This window comes from Natator depressus, chromosome 2, assembly GCF_965152275.1.
Source record: "Natator depressus isolate rNatDep1 chromosome 2, rNatDep2.hap1, whole genome shotgun sequence".
NCBI lineage: Eukaryota > Metazoa > Chordata > Testudines > Cheloniidae > Natator > Natator depressus.
Genome location: NC_134235.1, coordinates 181,304,710 through 181,323,979, shown reverse-complemented (window position 1 = coordinate 181,323,979; position 19,270 = coordinate 181,304,710). Strand labels below are relative to the sequence as shown.

Below are 19,270 nucleotides of genomic sequence, written 5' to 3'. Positions count from 1 at the left end.
TAATAAAATAATAATAATAATAATTATTATTATAAAAAACTAGTTACCTACCTTTGCATAACTGTTCTTCGAGATGCGTTGATCATGTTCATTCCAAGGAGGTGTGCGCATGCCGTGTGCACAGCTGACATAAGGAGTTTCCCCTAGCAGTACCCATCGGGTTGGCTGTGGAGCTTGCTGGAGTTGTGCTTTCAGGGCGGTGTATATAGGTCCCTGTGAATCCGTCGCCTCTTCAGTTTCTTCGAAGTACTCTGATAGAGGGGCAGGCAGGTGCTTCTTGGAACAGACATGAGCAACATCTCGAAGAACAACAGTTACGAGAAGGTAGCTAACTGTTTTTTCTTCTTCAAGTGCTTGCTCATGTCGATTCCAAATAGGTGACTCCCAAGCATCTCCTAGGAGAAGGGGGCGGAGCTTAACGGGTCGCAGACTGCAGCACTGCTCTGCCAAATGCGGCATCGTCTCTGGCCTGCTGCGTAAAGGCGCAGTGCGATGTAAAGGTGTGGATCGATAACCACATCGCTGCCTTGCAGATATTTTGAATAGGGACTTGTGCTAGGAATGCCACTGAGGATGCCTGGCCCATGTGGAATATGCCATCAGCGCAGGGGGCAGGTATCTTTGCCAGGTCGTAGCATGCCGTGATGCAGGCCATGATTCATGAAGAGATTCTTTGGGAAGACACTGGAAGCCCCTTCATTTGCTTTACAATCTCAATGAAGAGTTATCTTGATTTCCCAAATGGTTTCATTCTTTTGATGTAAAAGGCTAACACTTATCTGACATCCAGGGAGTGAAACATTCACTCCCAGTTGCTAGCATGCGGCTTAGGAAAGAACACTGGAAGAAATATATCCTGGTTCACGTGGAATTGTGAAACTAACTTTGGGAGAAAAGGTGGGTGGGGTGCAACTGCAGCTTGTCCTTACAGAAGATAGTATATGGGAGCTCAGAAGTTAAGGCCTTAAGCTCAGACACTCTCCTAGCTGAAGTTATAGCCACCAAGAATGCTACTTTCCAGGAAAGGTAGAGAAGAGATCATGTTGCTAGGGGCTCAAAGGGAGGACCCATCAGTCTTGAGAGTACCAGGTTGAGATCCCATGGTGGGATTGGCTGTCTGGAGGGTACAGTCTATCTAGTCCTTTGAGGAAGCAGCCAACCATAGGATTAGCGAAAACCGGCTGGCCAGCCAAATCGGGATGGAAAACCGAGATAGCGGCCAGGTGCACCTTTATTGACGACATTGACAGGCTCTGCTGTTTCGAATGTAGTAAATAGTCCAGGATAAAGGGAACTGATGACTGTAAAGGTGGAGTTTCCTTTTGTAATGACCAAATAGATAATCTCTTCCACTTAGCCAAATAAGTGGCTCTAGTGGATGGTTTCCTACTAGCAAGGAGAACCTCCCCAACATGAACATGTGAGCTCCAAGGGGTTTAGCCACGGAGTTTCCAAGCCATGAGATGGAGAGACTCTAGATTGGGATGCTGGAGGTGGCTGTGGTCCTGCGTGATCAAGACCGGGACCGGGACCAGGGGCAAGGTTATGGGCGTGTCCACCAACAGGCCTAGGGGCAAGGTGAACCAGTGTTGATGTGGCCATGCTGATGCTATTAAGATCACTGACCTTTTGCAGGACCTTGTATACAAGTGGGAAGGGCGGGAATGCATACAGCAGGTGATCCTTCTAAGTGAGGGGAAAAGCGTCCGTGAGCGAGCCCTGGGTGTGATTCAGGTAGGAATAAAACTGCTGACACTTTCTGTTGTGCCTTGTTGAGAACAAGTCTATCTGGGGAAACCCCCATCGTTGGAAGATGTTGATCATGACATCTGGAAGGACAGACTACTCATGATTGTGAACGGACCTGCTAAGATGATCAGCCAGCTTGTTCTGAGAGCCCGGAATGTATAATGCCTCGAGATGTATCGAGTGGGCAATGCAGAAGTCCTACAGTTTGACAGCTTCCTGGCATAGGGGAGAGGAGCGAGCAGCCTGTCTGTTTATATAGAACATCACTGTTGTATTGTCGGTCAATACCGATACACATCTGCTCTCCAGATGGGTTTGGAATGTCTGGCAAGTGAAGCAAACCGCTCTTAGCTCCCTGACGTTGATGTGCAGTGAAAGTTCTGCCGGGGACCAGAGACCTTGAGTCCTCAGTCTTCCTAGATGCGCCCTCCCCCGGCCCCCAATCCCATTGCCGATGCCTCCGTGACTAGAGACAGCAAGGGTTGGAGCCTGGGGAAGGTTACTCCTGCACACACCGCTTGCGGGTTGAGCCACCACAGGAGGGACTCAATAACTGGAGGAGGAATAGTGACTATCATATCTAGGTGGTCTCGGTTTGGCCTGTATACTGAGGCCAGCCAGGCCTATAGAGCCAGTGTCTCGCGTGCTGAACTACATACGTACAAGCAGCCACATGACCGAGCAGCTTCAGGCAATTTCTTGCCATAGTAGTGGGGTATCATTGTAAGCCCCCTAATGGCACCCATGGTCAGAAAACGTAATTCCGGAAGGACTGCTGTGGCTTGACCTGAGTCTAGGAGAGCTCCGATGAACTCTATCCTCTGAGTGCAGGTTAGAGTTGACTGTGTCACATTCAGTATCAGCCTGAGCCTGTCAAAAGTCAACCGTACCACGTTCACATGCTCCTCCACCTGAGCTCTGGTGCAGCACTTGATTAGCAGGTCATCTAGGTATGGGAATACTTGTACCTGTTGCCTCCTCAAGAAGGCATCTACGACCTACATGCATTTGGTGAACACCCAACGGGCCGCCGATAGCCCGAAGGGGAGAACCATAAACTAATAATGGGTGGTGTTGACCACAAAATGGAGGAACCGCCTGTGGGACAGGAATATCGACACATGAAAGTATGTGTCCTTCAAGTTGAGGGGGGGCGTACCAGTCCTCCAGATCCAGGGAGGAGATAATGGAAGCCAGGGAGACCATGAAGAACTTTAACTTTTTCATGAATCTGTTGAGGTTTCACAGGTCTAGAATAGGCCTGAGCCTGCCCCTGCTTTCGGGATTAGGAAATATTGGGAATAAAACCCCTTGCCCCAGAAATTCTGAGGGACCTCCTCTACTGTTCCAGCTTATAGGAGCGTTTGTAATTCCTGTATGAAAAGTTGCTTGTGAGAAGGGTCCCTGAAGAGGGAAGGGGAATGGGTGGGAGGGATGGAACAGAATTTGAGAGAATATCCCAATTCGACCATGCATACGACACATTGATCCAAGGTGATCTGGGCCCAGGCATGGTAGAAATGGGATAGACAGTTCATGAAATGGGGGAAAGTATCCGGGATTTTGCCTGGTGCGTCACCCCCAGGTGCGCCTTCAAAAGTTTTGCTTGGGGTCAGAAGACTGCCTCACCGAGCCCTGGCTCTGGGTGGAAGAGGGCTGAGGTGGCCTCCTCCTATTATTTCTGCCCTGCTTCCTGTTGTAATCCTGTCTAGGATGAGTTGGGCAGAAGCATGGGGGACGCTGAGGTTTGAAATGTTTCCTTTGTGGGGCTAGTGTATGGTGCCAAGAGATTTTAATGTCACTTGCAAGTCTTTGAGACTGGAGCTTAGAGTCCATTTGCTCCAAGAACAGCCCTGATCCATCGAAGGGCAAGTCCTGAATTGTTTTTTGGACCTCATGTGAGAGGCCTGAACTCTGCAGCCACGAGCTCCTTCACATGGCTATACTGGTTGACTTCGTGCGGGTTGCCGAGTCTGCTGAGTCAAGTGTGGCTTGCAATGAGGTCCTTGCTATAAACTTGCCCTCTTTGATGATGACCCTAAACTCTGACTGGGATTCAGCTGGAAGCAACTCTTTAAACTTAGAGAGTGTTCCAAGAATTGAAATTGTAGTGGCTGGTTGGAAATCTGAAGCTGGAGCCCTCTGTTAGAGTAGACCTTTCAGCCAAAGAGGTTCAGCTTCTTTGCCTCCTTAGATTTTGAGTCCGATGTGGGCTGTGCCGGCTGAGGATGGAGAGATGACTCTATGAGGAGGAGTTTTAACCTAAAGTCTCTCTCCTTTTTGGTTCTTGGGCGGAAATCTTGGCAAATCTTGTACCTGTTGGTCTGTTGGGCCTTCCCCAAGCACTTTAAGCAAGAGTTGTTGGGGTCACCATGGGCATAGGCTTCTGGCAGGACCCGCAGTGGGGGAAACCCCAACAGAAACATATCTAACTATAAAAACCACTTGAAACACTAACACTAAGTTAACTATTTACAGATACAAAGAGAAAGACCACTAGAGGATCGAGAAAAACGCAGCTCCAAAGACTGTCACGGGGGGTAAGAAGGAACTGAAGAGACGGCGGGTTGGCAGGGACCTATATACACCACCACGAAGGCACAACTCCAGGGGGCTCCACAGCCGACCCGACGGGTATGGCTAGAGGAAAGTCTTCTGACGACTCTACGCAGCGCACGCACACCTACTTGGAATTGATATGAGCAAGCCCTGGAAGAAGAACAACCTATATTAAGATGAAGATGAAAGTATGTATCAGTAACTTCAGAGCCAAAAAAAAAAAGCGTAAATACCTGACCACCATTGCCCGTATTCCGGAGATGGTTGTGGAGAAGCTTTGTTGCTCCATCCTGAAATGTTTTTGGTAAAGCACCCAGTAACATTGTGAACTCTGGGGTATTTAGTTCAAATAGGGCAATCAGCACTGACTGTGCAGCCTAGAGCAAAAAAATATTAATGAAAACTATATGTGAATTTTTGTTTTAAAAATGTTAGATATTGAAAATTGCTTTATTTTACCAGTAAGGATTCCAGAGAAAGGAGTAATCAAAAAAGATGGCAGAAATGCAATGTTGATTACCTATTTTAATTAGATAAAAACTTCAAGAATAAAGGAATCGGCAGACATGATTAAAAAACCAACAATGGACATCTGCTGGTCACACACTGATGACCCTGGTCAGGAATCCTCAGCCTTTTACTTCCCATGATCCTCCTAGCAACAAGTCATTTTGAGATATTCTCCCAGAGTGCTTTGTGCTTGTAACAACAGACAAATTAAATGACAAAGAAAATGGCATAATGACTTATAAGTGATTTTGGCATTGAAACAGAATCATTTCCAAATGACAGAAGACTCATATTTAGCAGTATACCTCAGACATGATGGGAGCCAGCTTGCTATACCTGCCTCTTCCCCAGAAACTTTCTGGTGAGCTCTCAGGTGGTTGTGACCCACAAGTTTATCAGCTGAGAATCCTTATTTTTTATTTTAAAATTTAGCAAATAGATGTGTTAACCTGGAGAACAGTAGGCATAGTTCTGTGGTCTGATCATAGGTCTTTAACTTACACAGACTCCCCCAAGATCACATGGGGAGTCATTTAAACTCTTTCTTCCTCAGTTTCCCTTATCTATAAAAAATGAACAATAACCTTGTGAGGTAAATGTCATTAGAATTAATTTAGCAAATTGGAAAACACTTTGAAGATTAAAAGTAAAATTTGAAATATTAATATTAGAGCGTCTGCCTTGCTGCATAATTTTTCTGATTTTAAGTTTTTATCAGTTAGGCAATTTATAGATCCTCCCCACATTTAGGGAGTAAATACTCGTTTTTAAACTGGTGTTTTAAAATTGTTTTCCTTGACTTGTATCAAAAGCACATCTTTTAATGACAGTAGAATGTAATTAGTTATGCAGTGTATTTTTTAGCTAACTTTTTTTTAGCTGATTTAGTATCATTTACACAATTTAGTCAGTGCTGATTAGAGGACTGCCATGCACTGGACAGAACCAGCACCTAATGTTTGAAAAAATGATAGACAACTTGCTTAAGTACCAAAATATTTAAACAAGTAATTTAGAAAATTCTTTCAGATATTTATTTCTCTCTTTTTCTCTCCAGAGTAATGAACTGTAGTAACTTTAAATTAAGTGGAAAGCTAACATTGAAAACATACATCAGCACATATTCATGGTTGTGTTTAAATATAATTAAGTAAAATATTAAAATCTTAAACATAAATTTGCTGTGAACAACTGCTCTTCACTGGTGAATGGCTACATGTTTAAACCTCTTTCTCATTCCTGTCCTAGTCTCTTCACTTCAATGCAATTTGAGTTAATAAAAACCAAAGGGAAACTGATAGATTCATCAACTCCTAACTGGTTAGACTAGAAGCGATTCATTGATCTCTTTGCCAGTTGAGACATAAATCCCCCCAGAACTCTAAAGTTTCCAGATTGTACCTGTTGCTAATCTTATATGTAACCTTGTGTTATCACTGTCATTCTTATCTTCTCTCTCTTCTCTATTGTATTCTAAGCCCTTACCCCCAGGCATCATTCAAAATGATTTAGAATTTAAGCTTTCTGGGGTAGAACTGTATTTTATACTGGTACAGAGCCCATCACTATAAGGCTCGTATCCTGCCATCTCGAGGTAGTGCGGCTTCTAATTATGCACATTTGGCTACTGAAGGCGACTTTGAGAAGTAGCATGTGTCAACATGTTCCTATAATCGGGGGTCAAATTGGGAAATAAAAATGGTATTCCCAAGGTCTGCCCACAAATGAAGTTTTATTTTGGTGTCTCAGGTGGAGCTACATTCACAGCAGATTTTCATAATGTGATTGTCTGGTTTTTTTTTCTTACATGCTTTGACCACCAAAGAGTTATCAGTTTTGATGTTTAATTCATCATTATTTTGCTTCATAGTAAACCAACCCTCTCGCAACTATTGTTTCAGGCTGGCTGTATACTGATGCACATATCACTGCTTTGGTTTATGTACTATTGCCCTTAAAAATTTGACCTTTGAAACTAGGCTGCTAGAGACTTTTCATTAAAAAAAACAAAAACAAACCCAAAATAAAACTCAAAACACAACTGAGATTCTGGAGCACAGAATGCTAGCCTCCAGAGAAAAGTCCCAGTTCAATGACCAATAGCAAATGGTCATTTGGAAATGCTCACACTGGGAAAAGGTCATTTGTACAAAGTAGGTGGAAAAAAGCTGCTTTGTTTTAATATAATAGAAAAGTTCATTTAAAAAAGTTACCACCTATTAAAAATAGAGAAAGTTGCTGTGAATGTTTATGATATATCTAATTTTTCATTCAAATCTATTTAAGTGAAAACCATTTAAAAACCATAGTTTAATAATGTCAGGATATCACTTTCAAATATTTATTGGTGTAATCTTGAAGCTCAGGGCAACTGGCTATTGCAAGTGGCTCTCTGATGGTAACAAAAACTAGGATGAGAAGAGGTAATTATATGTAGTGTTCCAGATGATAAAGCTCATTGGCAGCTCTTCCATGATTCAGTTAACTATTGACATAAGAACCCATACGAGAGATTTTAATCATCAGATCAGATAGAATGCCACGTGCCTTACGACTTAAACTTTACTGATTTAGGTGAAAGAGACCCCTGAATATAAAGCTCTAGAAAAGTGTTATCAGGTCTTGAAAAATTCACTAGCTCAGGGTGAATATGAAACTTCTCTGGGCAAGTGCCACCAAACCCTACAGAATCTTAAGCTTTCATTTAAAAAAAGATAAAGTCCAGGTTTTTCAAAAATGATGCCTAAAGTTAGGTTTCTAAATAATTATTTATGGATCTACTGGATGGTCACGACTCCTCAAAAAAATCAGGCACTTTAGGTGCCTAAAATATGAACATAGGAACCTAACTTCAGGCACCCGTTTCTGAAATGATTGGCTTATGTTTCTAGGCTTCGGCGGTTTTGAAGTTAAATTCCCAAATGCGAACCAAGCGCAAAGTGAATTAATGCTGTCTCCCTTAGTCAGCAGTCTGCTCCTGTACCTCCCATGCTTAAAACTTTGCCAAGGGAAAGCAGAATGAAAATTGACCAGAGTCTGACCAGTTTCCATTAATGTTATTAAGAGTCCTGTGTGCAGCTCTGAGATCTACAAGAATAGGGTCATACTTCATTCTGCTGGTGCTTGAAAGCTCTGAGCAGAAGCAGAGGCAAGCACTGGAGCTAGCTGATGCAGGCGAGGAATCAAAAAAGGAGACTGAGATGGAGTCAAGTACTGCAAAATCCCACCTAGCCTTGTAACAACTAAGGTTTTGGGGAGGAAGGACAGCGTGGGAGAAGAGAACCAGAGTACGCATGTCTCCTCTTCCTTTCCAGCAGCTGCGGCGTTTAATGACTGATAACCTAAGCCGCTCTAACACCTAAACAGAGGCAAATCTGAACGATAATTAGCATTATGAGACACCACCCAGGAGGAATACCATCATCAACTTCCCCCTTCCAAGATGCTAGAGGGACTGGTTTCTCATTTGGGCACTGCCTATGGGCAGTAAGACCCCCAGTGTTTTACATTAGTTTGTGGCTAGTAGATGTCTGACATTTTCAAACATGAGAAATCAGAACAGAGAAATACTGCAGCAAGATTCTGGAGGGAGAAGCAGAAGAAATGTGGTGAGAGAAAAATACTGAAGAGGAGGTAAAGGGAGAGAGACAGTTGCGGAGGACAAAAAAAAGTAAACAATAAAGATAACGCAAGATTAGACACAGTATGATCTACTACAGTAAGAAAAAGCGAAGTTTAACCAGGAATGGAAATAAGACAGGAACCAAAACAAGTGAGACGAAAAAAGTAGACTTGCTGAATACTTGGAGATTATATTACTGTATTTGCATTTCACTGGTATTTGCCAAATAATTTATTTGACAAATATACTGTGTGTCAAACTACTCTTGCAAATATAGTCTTTGAAAAATACCACTGAAACTTGCCAAACATTGTTTAAAAATGCTTTTCTATTAATTTTATTCCTTCCAAAATGTGTTAGCATTAAATGTAATAATTCTGGATATTCTTGTTATCCATATAAATGCCCAAGTCATAGAATCATAGAATATCAGGGTTGGAAGAGACCTCAGGAGGTCATCTAGTCCAACCCCCTTCTCAAAGCAGGACCAACCCCAACTAAATCATCCCAGCCAGGGCTTTGTCAAGCCAGGCCTTAAAATTTCTAAGGATGGAGATTCCACCACCTCCCTAAGTAACCCATTCCAGTGCTTCACCACCCCCCTAGTGAAATAGTTTTCCCTAATATCCAACCTAGACCTTCCCCACTGCAACTTGAGATCATTGCTCCTTGTTCTGTCATCTGTCACCAGTGAGAACAGCCAAGCTCCATCCTCTTTGGAATGCCCTTCAGGTAGTTGAAAGCAGCTATCAAATCCCCCCTCACTCTTCTCTTCTGCAGAGTAAATAAGCCCAGATCCCTCAGCCTCTCCTCATAAGTCATGTGCCCCAGCCCGCTAATCATTTTCCTTGACTGCTGCTGGGCTCTCTCCAATTTGTCCACATCCTTTCTGGAGTGGGGGACCCAAAACTGGACGCAATACTCCAGATGTGGCCTCACCAGTGCCGAATAGAGGGGAATAATCACTTCCCTCAATCTGCTGGCAACGCTCCTACTAATGCAGACCAATATGTTGTTAGCCTTCTTGGCAACAAGGGCACATTGTTGACTCATATCCAGCTTCTTGTCCACAGTAATCCCCAGGTGCTTTTCTGCAGAACTACCGCTGAGCCAGTCGGTCCCCAGCCGGTAGCAGTGCATGGAATTCTTCCATCCTAAATGCAGGACTCTGCACTTGTCCTTGATGAACCTCATCAGATTTCTTTTGGCCCAATCCTCCAATTTGTCTAGGTCACACTGGACCCTATCCCTACCCTCCAGCATATCTACCTCTCCCCCCAGTTTAGTGTCATCCATGAACATGCTGAGGGTGCAATCCATCCCATCATCCAGATCATTAATGACTATGTTTGACAAAACCGGCCCCAGGACCGACCCCTGGGGTACTCCGCTTGATACCGGCTGCCAACTTAGACATTGAACCGTTGATAACTACCCGTTGAGCCCGATGATCTAGCCAGCTTTCTATCCACCTTACAGTCCATTCATCCAATCCATACTTTTTAAACTCTTTGAATCTCTCTAATATCAGGCTTCAACAACATCTTGTGGCAATGAGTATTACTGTCTTACTACATGCTGAATGAAAAAGCATTTACTTTTAGCATTTTTTAAATTTCGTACTTTTTAGTTTGATTGAATGTCCTCTTATTCTTGTGTTATGAGACAGAGAGCAGAAGCTTCCAACCTACTTTCTCTATGCTATTTCTTATTATATGTTGCACACAAAAAACTATGTTAAAAGAACATCAGTGTTACAAAGTCAAGTACTCAAAAGTAAGGAAATGCCAGCACAATCTTAATTCTGCCCCCCAGTGCACATGTATTATGACACAATCTTTAATTACATGGTCACATACTATTTTTTCCACAAGGCCCATGCCTCATTCAGTACACGTGATGGATAGTGCTTACTTAATGAGGAGCTATTCAATATTTTGCTTTCTAGTCATTGCTCAATGTGTGGCCCCATGCTTTTACTGCACACTATTGGAACTGCTCTCAAGACAGAATTATTAATTTCCTCATGGGCTTTTCTATGGCACTTAGATACTATAGTGATGAGTGCTTCACATAAACATTAATTTTAACTTCACAACACTCCGTTGAGATGAGGGGGTATTACTCCCATTTTACAGATGGGGAACTGAGGCAGCAAGATTAAGGTAAAAAGTTACCACTAATCTGAGAAGACTGGGCCCTGATTTTTCACAGTATTAAGCACTTTATATGGTCAAAACACAGCTTTCCACAGAATTAATCATTGCTGTTAGTGCTCAACACTTCAGCATATCAGATCACAGAGTCTCAAGCTGGGCATCCAACCAAGCTGTGACATCTCTGCTCTTGATTCTAATGCCCAACATCACCCTGGAATGGACCACCTGGGAGTAGCAATTACAAGAAAAGTCCTTTTAAACCCCCACAGCCCTGGGCTGGAGCACATTCTCTTTCTGTGAGGATGGTGCATGCTCAGTCTGGTGAGCACGAGGAGCTGTGAGCTGTTTAAGCATGCTCAGCGAGGATGGAATCTTTGGAGATTTTAGCTGCCAAAATCAGCCATGTGCAAACTACAATTTTCAAAGGCTTATAACTTGGCCAAATTTGGGCAGATTTTCACAGGGACAGCAAAAGGAATATCCATGACACAAACAAACACCCCTGCCAAATTTCAAGCCCCTGCTCCAAAGCCCATGGACACTAATGTTGTTCAAAGAAATGGTCACCAGAAAAATTTTTAACATGGGCAAAATGTATTTCTGCATTACCTCATTCTTGGAAATGGCTGAACAGTTTTGGCTGAATTTTTCCAAAAATATTCAGCCTGAGGAAGACACCCAGCATGTAAAATTTCAGTCCAAAAACTCAAAGCTTGGCAAATTTATAAGCAACTGGAAAACAGGGCACTGGGGCAGGAAACGTTAGGAATCTTTAATAACAGAATTTGTTTCCAGCTACTTTTATCATATCCCCCCTAATAATCTCTTTCTTTTAAGGTAAACAATCCCAATTTTTTTCACTTTCTTTGTAGGAATTTATCCATACCTCTAACAATTTGTTATTCTCTGAACCCCTTATAATTCTGCAATATCCTTTATGAGAAGGGGTGACCAGAATGGCACACAGTATTCCAGATGAGGCTGTACCACCGATTTGTATCATGGCATTATAATATTTTCCACATTATTCAACATGCCATTCCTTATGCACCCTAACATAATGCTTGCTTTTTTGACCATAGCTACACATTAAACAGAAGTCTTCGTTAAGCTTTACATAATGATTGCCAGTCCCTTTCTTGAGTTGATACTGTTAATTGAGAACCTTGTGAGGTCTAAAAGTAGTTTACGTCTTCCCGCCAGCGTGCACTGCTTTGCATTTGTTAACACTGAACTTCATTTGCCATCATGTTGACCATTCATCAAACTTGGTTAAGTCACACTCTGAAGTTCTTCAACCTTCTCTAGACTTGAATAACTGATTAACTTTGTGTCATCTGCAAATTTTGCTACCTCATTTTTTTTTTAAATACACTCTTTCTAGGTCATTACTAAACATATTAAAACACTGAAACTAATATGGAATCTTGAGGCCCATTGTTAACTTTTTACCATGAAGAAAACTGACCATCTATTCCTATAATTTTTTCCCTGTCTCTTAGATAATTTTTGCCCATGGTACTATTTAGCCTCTCATCCCAAGACTAGTTAGTTTTTTTGGTAGCCTCTTGTGAGAAACCTTGCCAAAGATTTCTTGAAAGTCTATATAAATAAGAAAGTTGACCAACAATCCATTACAATTAAACGAAGGACAAAACAAACTTTTATTTCTCTTAAATTTCAGGAGGTATGGTAGCATAAGTATTTTTCACATGGTTAGTATGTTTCATCCTTGGACTTGTAGGTTTGGGTTAAGTTTTCAAACTGATTATTATTTATTATTAGTGTTCCTTAATGGGCTCTAGTTAGTGTTATTATGTAACCAAGTTACAGGAGAATAAATTTCTGAAAATGTTTGAAAAAAATATTTAAAACTGTAACAGACAAAAAGGGTTTACATGTAGTTCATTTAAAAACAACTGCTGGATATCAGCATATATCATACAAAATTAGAAAAGGATTCAAATACCTCATCTTTTACTAAAATGACTCCCTCCCCTTTTATAAAGTTAGTTAAAAAAAGGTGGGGGGAGTGATAAGCAACTTCAATGAAGTCTTAATGGTTAAAGAATATTATGCTTGTCTGGAGAACACCTGCTTGACCAACTTTTTGCCATATACTGCTCTACATTTTGATGACTGAGTAGACTGATGAGATCCTCCTCACTATTTTAATGAGCAGTTTAATTCAGCTGATTGTCCAGTAAGCAGGAGCACTTGTTAGACTCCCCCACATCCTTTGTTTTCAATATCTCCAGATTCTCAGTAGCTTAACAGACTAGGAGTTTCAGCATGACCTGGGAGGACAAGGAAAGCTAAGAAAAGGGATTTGAAGAAGAGTCTGGACAGAGCTGGTGCAACAGGTAAAGTACATGATTTTGGGAGCAGTGTTTTGGATGGACTGATGGACAATAAGGCTAGAGTTAGGCAAGTAGGGATTGCTCAGTTGAGGTGATAAAGCCTTGGACAAGACTCAACAATGCGAATGGCAAGGAATGATGGACTTTTTTGAGCAGTTGAGGAAAAAATAGGATTCAACAGTTACTGTAAATGGAAAGGGGGGGGAGAAGTGGAAAGAATGATTGAAAGAGGACACCGAAATTAAGAACATAATTGAATATCATAAACCTATATGCTAATACAATACTCGCCTTTTAAAAAAGTTACTTTCCATTTTCTTGCTAAATGATGATCTAGTTCACAGAGAAATGTACCAAGTTTCCTAAAGTTCAGCACCAATTTTTGTTTGCACACAACGAATGAAGTTTCTTTTTACAGACTTTGTGAAATCTGCTCTTTTTGTAAATTTGTATACTTTTACACGCTTATGGGAGAAAAATGATACTAAGACAGTCAGCGCCAGAGGGACAACGATGATGGTGGAGTTTCTAACAGGAATAGAAAAGGGTAGGTTGAGGAGAAATTATTTTAATGTAGGTTAGTAATAGGTCCGCCATGAAGAAAAAGCGAGAAAGAGCAGAGGTAGATCTACAAATGATCAGCAAAGAACAGATAATTGTAATCATGTGATCAGACTATGTCTCCCCAGCAAAAGACAAAAAAAGAGAGAGAGGTGCCAAGCTCTAAGGGAGGGAGAAGCTGTCAAAGGAGCAGTCAGAGAAGTCTCTAAAGTCTGGTGGTGGGAAGTTGGCATTAAATCTCAAGAAGAAAGGGGTCACCCAAAAGATAAACAACACAGAATAATCTGTTAGTGAAAACCAAATCTCTTCTTTTTAATCAATTTTTTACTGGGAAACAAACCCCCTCTCACTTCCTGCAAAAAATCTCTGTAGAATGTGTATTTTAGTTTTCCACAGCAAATGTTACCAACAGTAGCTTTTGTATGAAGAGTTCTTTGATGCCAAAGTAGTAGTTTTATTAAAATGTCAGCTTCCTATTGTCACCAACTCAACAATTACTCCTTAAATCCTTTTGTCAAATACAAAGAATGTGCAAAACCAGATGCAAACATTCAACCAGATGAACTATAATTTTAGTTTCTTACTCACCCCTCCTGTGATCAATGTATTATTACGGGGCTAGAGAGTGGCCTTTGTTGCAGTAATATTAGTTAAAGCTGTATAGAGACGGCCACTTAAGTAAATTTAACTGTCATACCAAGTGTTTTAAACAATAGTATTCCTTTTACCCTAAGATAGGTTCCTCCCAACCACCTAAAATATAACTAGTACTGTCTAGAGTTTAAATTGTATAACATTTAAGCTCAAATATTTTTTAAAAAACACCTTTATCTTAGTCTAGACAAGACTTTATTTTATCTATTTTGACACGACATGCTTTAATGTAATCTGTGTATCGTGAAATGGAGTAGGTTCTCCATACTTTTAAAGAATGAACCTACAAAGAATTTTTTGTAGGATTCTTTTGTTGGAAAAATTGTCAAATTACAAAACCCTAAGAGATTTTTTTTGTTAAAGCATTAGTTAGGAATATGGTAACAACCCACATACAAATACCTCCTAACTCTGATATGACAATCAGAACAAGTTTCAGCTTTAAAAACTACTGAAGAAAAACTGTGAAAGACTAACTACATATTTTAGCATGAATGGACATACCTTCCTAACATCTGAACTTTTCGGTTCTGTTGTCCAGGTGATGATCCGAGATACCGCCAGCCTAGTTTCACTTGAATTTACGAAATCCCCTGGGTCCATCTGCTGTGCAAGAGTCTCTATGTATTTAAGAATTGCAACTTTAACCTGCAAAGGTAAGCAGAGTCAGGTAAATAGATAAAAACAAAAGTGTGCTGCAAATGTGAGTGTACTCAAGAAACAGGGTTCTAGTTATTTAGAACAAATAATCCAGAATGCTAATATAATGGGACAAAATGATACTTTTTTAAAGTGAATTAAATATTGGCAATTTTATCAGAAGTCTTTTAGCTGATTTTAAAACCAATTACCTGGAGTCAATGTTTTTGTTTAATATCCATATCATATCTATAATCTGTAAACAAATCTTCTGTACTAACAGACATCTTAATTCTCACTAACATTAAATAAAAATACTAGCATACTGCATGTGCAAGTGTTTAGCCATTCACTTTGTATTTAGTTTGTTTATACTTGGCATAGGGAGCACCACCTGATGAACTGGAGAAGATATATACAGATGTAATTAGCTTCTTCCAGTAAACTGTATACAATTTGCACTCAGAATCCCCTGGCAGTCCCTTTAGCAGCAGAAATCTATGCTGAGCATTGAACATCTTTGTTAGGGGATAAATTTTGTAAAACATCTTCCTATTAAAAACAAACCATAAGGGAAATATAACTGTTACAATAAAGCAGTGCCAGTAAGTAAGCAACAATACACATGGCAATCAGTACACACACTTTTCTTTGACGGAATTCATTACATTAATGAATGCCAGTGTGTTTATGAATAGGCAAAAATGAGACAAGGAAACGGGGTGGGTGATTATTTGGATGATCTGGTTTAACTTTTTAGCTGTTTCTATCTCCATTAACTCTGGTGCTAGATTTGAGATTATGCACAGTAAAATCTGAAAGATTTTTTAAAAAAATGTGTTTGTGGCTTGCACTGATAACTGTTCTGAATAAACTTGGATCATTTAAAAGCTTCCCTCAGTCATCCTAATATTTCAGATATATAAAAAATAAAGCGTGTCAATGCACTGAGTGACAAACATGTTAGTGGCAGGCAATGAAACTAGATGTAATTTAGCCATATTAATTTTTTCTCCCTCATGCTGGCTGTTAAGTCTTGCCTTCTTTGAAGTTACACATAACCCAAGAATTGAAGCTTTCTGTGATACATAAGTCAAAGGAAAATACTGCTGAGAACCTGGCAGCTAAAATTTTTTCTTTTGAGATACAAATCTTAAAACTATTTATATTTTGCAAAATGTAGATTTCAAAACACATACTAAAAACAAAACATCTCCGTTCTAATATCCAATCAAATATAATTGTGTGCGTATACTGTTTCCTCCCGCACAAGGCTAATGAGCATTTTTGTGTCATTTTTGTGACATTGCTGTGTCCATCTGCTAATGATATCTTAAATGTACATATACCTTTAAAATCAGATGCTGCAATTAGAAACCAATGATAACACGGTGCAAAAATGCACCCAGCTATCTGTACACAAAAATTCCTAAAAACAAGATATAAGGTTTACTAACAGTTAAAAACTGTGAAGAAAAGCACTCCCAATGGAAGTAGAGTCAAACTGTCTTCAGGAAAGATGGTGGCCCCTATGCGGTCTACAGACCGGGAGGAGTACTGAATAGCAGGTGAGCAGAACTAGGAACCATCTAAAGGGCAGCTTGTGACCTCAGTCCCATTATGAACAATAAAAGATGGCAGTCATTTTGAAAGAGGTTAGTTCTTCATGAACTTTTTTTTGAAAGAGAACATTATTCTTCGGTGTCTGGAAACTTTCTATGTTGAAGAACAAGAAAAGATGACCATTAGAGATATGTTACTTACATTGTACAGTGACTGGAGTTCTTCAAGATGTTTGTCTCTATGGGTGCTCCACTTCAGGCAGGCATACTCCCTTTGAGCCTTTTGATTGGGGACTTTTGGTAGTGTCAATTCAGTCCGCACATGTGCCCTAGCTAACCTTGTGCCCTCTATTGAGGGTATATAGGACAGTGTCAGATGAGCTACCCTCAATTCCTTCTCTACCACACAGTCCCGCAAAGGAAAGACTCCAAAGCAGAGGGGAAATATGGCAGGTAGTCGAGGACAAAAGACAAATGACTTGAAGAACTCCAGTTACTGTGTAAGGTAAGTAACTTCTTCTTTGAGTAATGTCCCTATGGGTGCTCCACTTTAGGTGATTCCTGAGCAGTACTCCCTAAAGGAGATGGGTGCTTTGGAGTGCAGTCTACAACTGCTGAAGAACAGCAGTACCAAAAGCAGCATCTGCCCTAAAGGCATGCATGAAAGTGTAATGTTTTGAGAAGGTGTGAATCAAAGCCCATATGGCAGCTTTGCAGATTTCTGCAATGGGAACATTTAATAAAGATAGCGACAAACACTGATTTTGTAGAAAGGACTATAACCTGAGGAGAAGGACAGACATTAGTCACCTCATAGAAAAAAAGAATGCAGCCAGAAACCACTCAGTCTTTGGGGTGAGAGTGGGGTCCCTTTAACTCTGTCCATGAAAGAGACAAATAATCTTGGGGAGACCCTAAAGGGGTTAGTCCTGTCCAAATAAAAAGAACTAATGTTCTCCTGGCATCTAAGGTGTAAAGACTGCCTTATTCTCTAGTCTGGTGAGGCTTAGCATAAAAAGTGGCAGCTGAACATCCTGACTGATATGGAAATCCAAGGTTACCATAGGTAAAAACTAAGGATGTGGCCAGAGAAGTACCTTTTCTTTATAAAAACAAAAAATGGTGTGGCGGGCTCAGACATAAGAGTCCCTAGCTCGATTCTGCCAAACGAGGTAATAGCCACCAAAACGGCACTCTTCATGGACAACTGGTGAAGGGAACACCTAGCTAGTGACTCAAAGGGTGGTTTCATTAGAGAACTGATTCAAATCCCACATTGGGGTGGGTTCAGTGACATGGGGAAAAAGGTTCATTAACCCTCTGATGAATCAAGATGTGGTACGGTGAGCAAATGTTGAAAACCCTTCAACTGGGCAATGGAAAGCTGTGACAACTGTTAAATGGATGGAACTCAGAGAGACACCTGAGTTCTTCAAACCAAAAGATAATCCAGAATGTCCAATAGGGAATAGTCAAAAGGGGACAGATGCCACTGGGTATGCCACTGGTGGAATCTCTTCCATTTCTGTAGGTATGCTTTCCTAGTACGAGCCCTCCTACTGTTCAGCAACACCTCTTGTACTTCTTTCAAACAGGTAAGATACATTTAGAAGCCAACCCTTAAGGCGAGTGCTGCGAGGTTGAGATTAATTTTCCCCAAGTCTTGAGCCAGCAAGTCATTATTAAGTGTAATGGTGGATGAGAGAGGAAGGGAACCAAAGTACAGGAACAATATTTGTCTTGGCCATGCTGATGCAAATGTTTTCTGTTGGTGGCAGTGGTGAAGAGATCTATTCCCAGATAGCCCCAAATAAGTTATCTCCCCCTTAAGTGAGTTCCCATTTGTGATCCTGGCAGAAGTACCTGCTCAGTTTGTCTGTTATGGTATTCTGGAGACCTGGTAAGTATGGCTGAGATGAAGATTTGATGGGCAATGCACCAGTTCCACAGCTTTAGAGCTTCTACACAAAAAGAGGATCTTGCTCCTCTCTGGTGACTTATGTAGTCGATGCTGGTCCTATTGTCTGTCATAATTCTGATGGATTGCCTCTTGATCATAGCTGGATAATATTTGCATGCATATTTGACTGCTTTGAGCTTCACCAAGTTGATATGGAGAGTAGATTCCCAAGCAGTATATTTGTCTTCAATGGTATGAATGAAGATGCGCTGCCCATCCTATTAGCGTGTGCATCTATTTCTATGGTCACCGTGGGGGGAGGCAGTGTGAAGGGGAATCCTGTGCAGACCACGTATGGAACTTTCCACCAATCTAGTGGTTTTAAGTCCTTTCAAGGGATCGACGCTTAGGCTAGGGGAGTGATTCCCCTGCTTGTTTACACGTATTTAAGCTAGCTCTCACTGAGATAGTGTACCCGCGGCAGCACGGGTAGCAACAGGAGATGCATGGCTGAGCCCTGCCAAGTACATATCCACTTTTTTTAGATGGGTTTGTACTTGGCATGGCGTAGCTGTGCTTCTGTTTCCACTGCCCATGCTATCGTGGCTATACTACTATTTATATTTGAGCTAGCTTGATAAGAGCTACCGTGAGTATCTATAATCACCATACATCTAGATCGAGGCACCATGTCAGATGTATCCAGGGAGGCTTGCAACGAAGTCCTTGCCAACAGTTGTACTTCTGTGACGATCACTTGAAATTGCTCTCACTGCTTTTGTGGTAAGTGGTCAATAAAAGAATTGATCTTTCCACAATTAATGTAATTATATTTTGTGAGTATGGCTTGATAATTGACTATTCTAAATTGTAACAACACAGAAGAGCAACATTTGGAGCCAAACAAGTCTAGCTGTTATTGATCCTTGTCCTGTGGGGTGGATCTAGAGCAGTGTTGTCTATTTCATTCGTTCACACCATCAATCACCAGTGAG

General features: G+C 41.0%; 1 protein-coding gene across 48 annotated transcripts in view; it reads right to left on the bottom strand.

Annotated features, from left to right (window-relative positions):
• Nucleotides 1-19,270, bottom strand: part of CLASP2 (cytoplasmic linker associated protein 2) — a 270,485-nt gene that overhangs the window by 35,764 nt on the left and 215,451 nt on the right. For all 48 annotated transcript variants that reach the window (XM_074945446.1, XM_074945461.1, XM_074945433.1 and 45 more), the window contains 2 exons: nucleotides 14,679-14,822; nucleotides 4,542-4,685 (listed from right to left, as the gene is read on the bottom strand). In XM_074945446.1, the coding sequence (XP_074801547.1) occupies nucleotides 4,542-4,685; nucleotides 14,679-14,822 (288 nt within the window). The remainder of the gene's footprint in view (nucleotides 1-4,541; nucleotides 4,686-14,678; nucleotides 14,823-19,270) is intronic.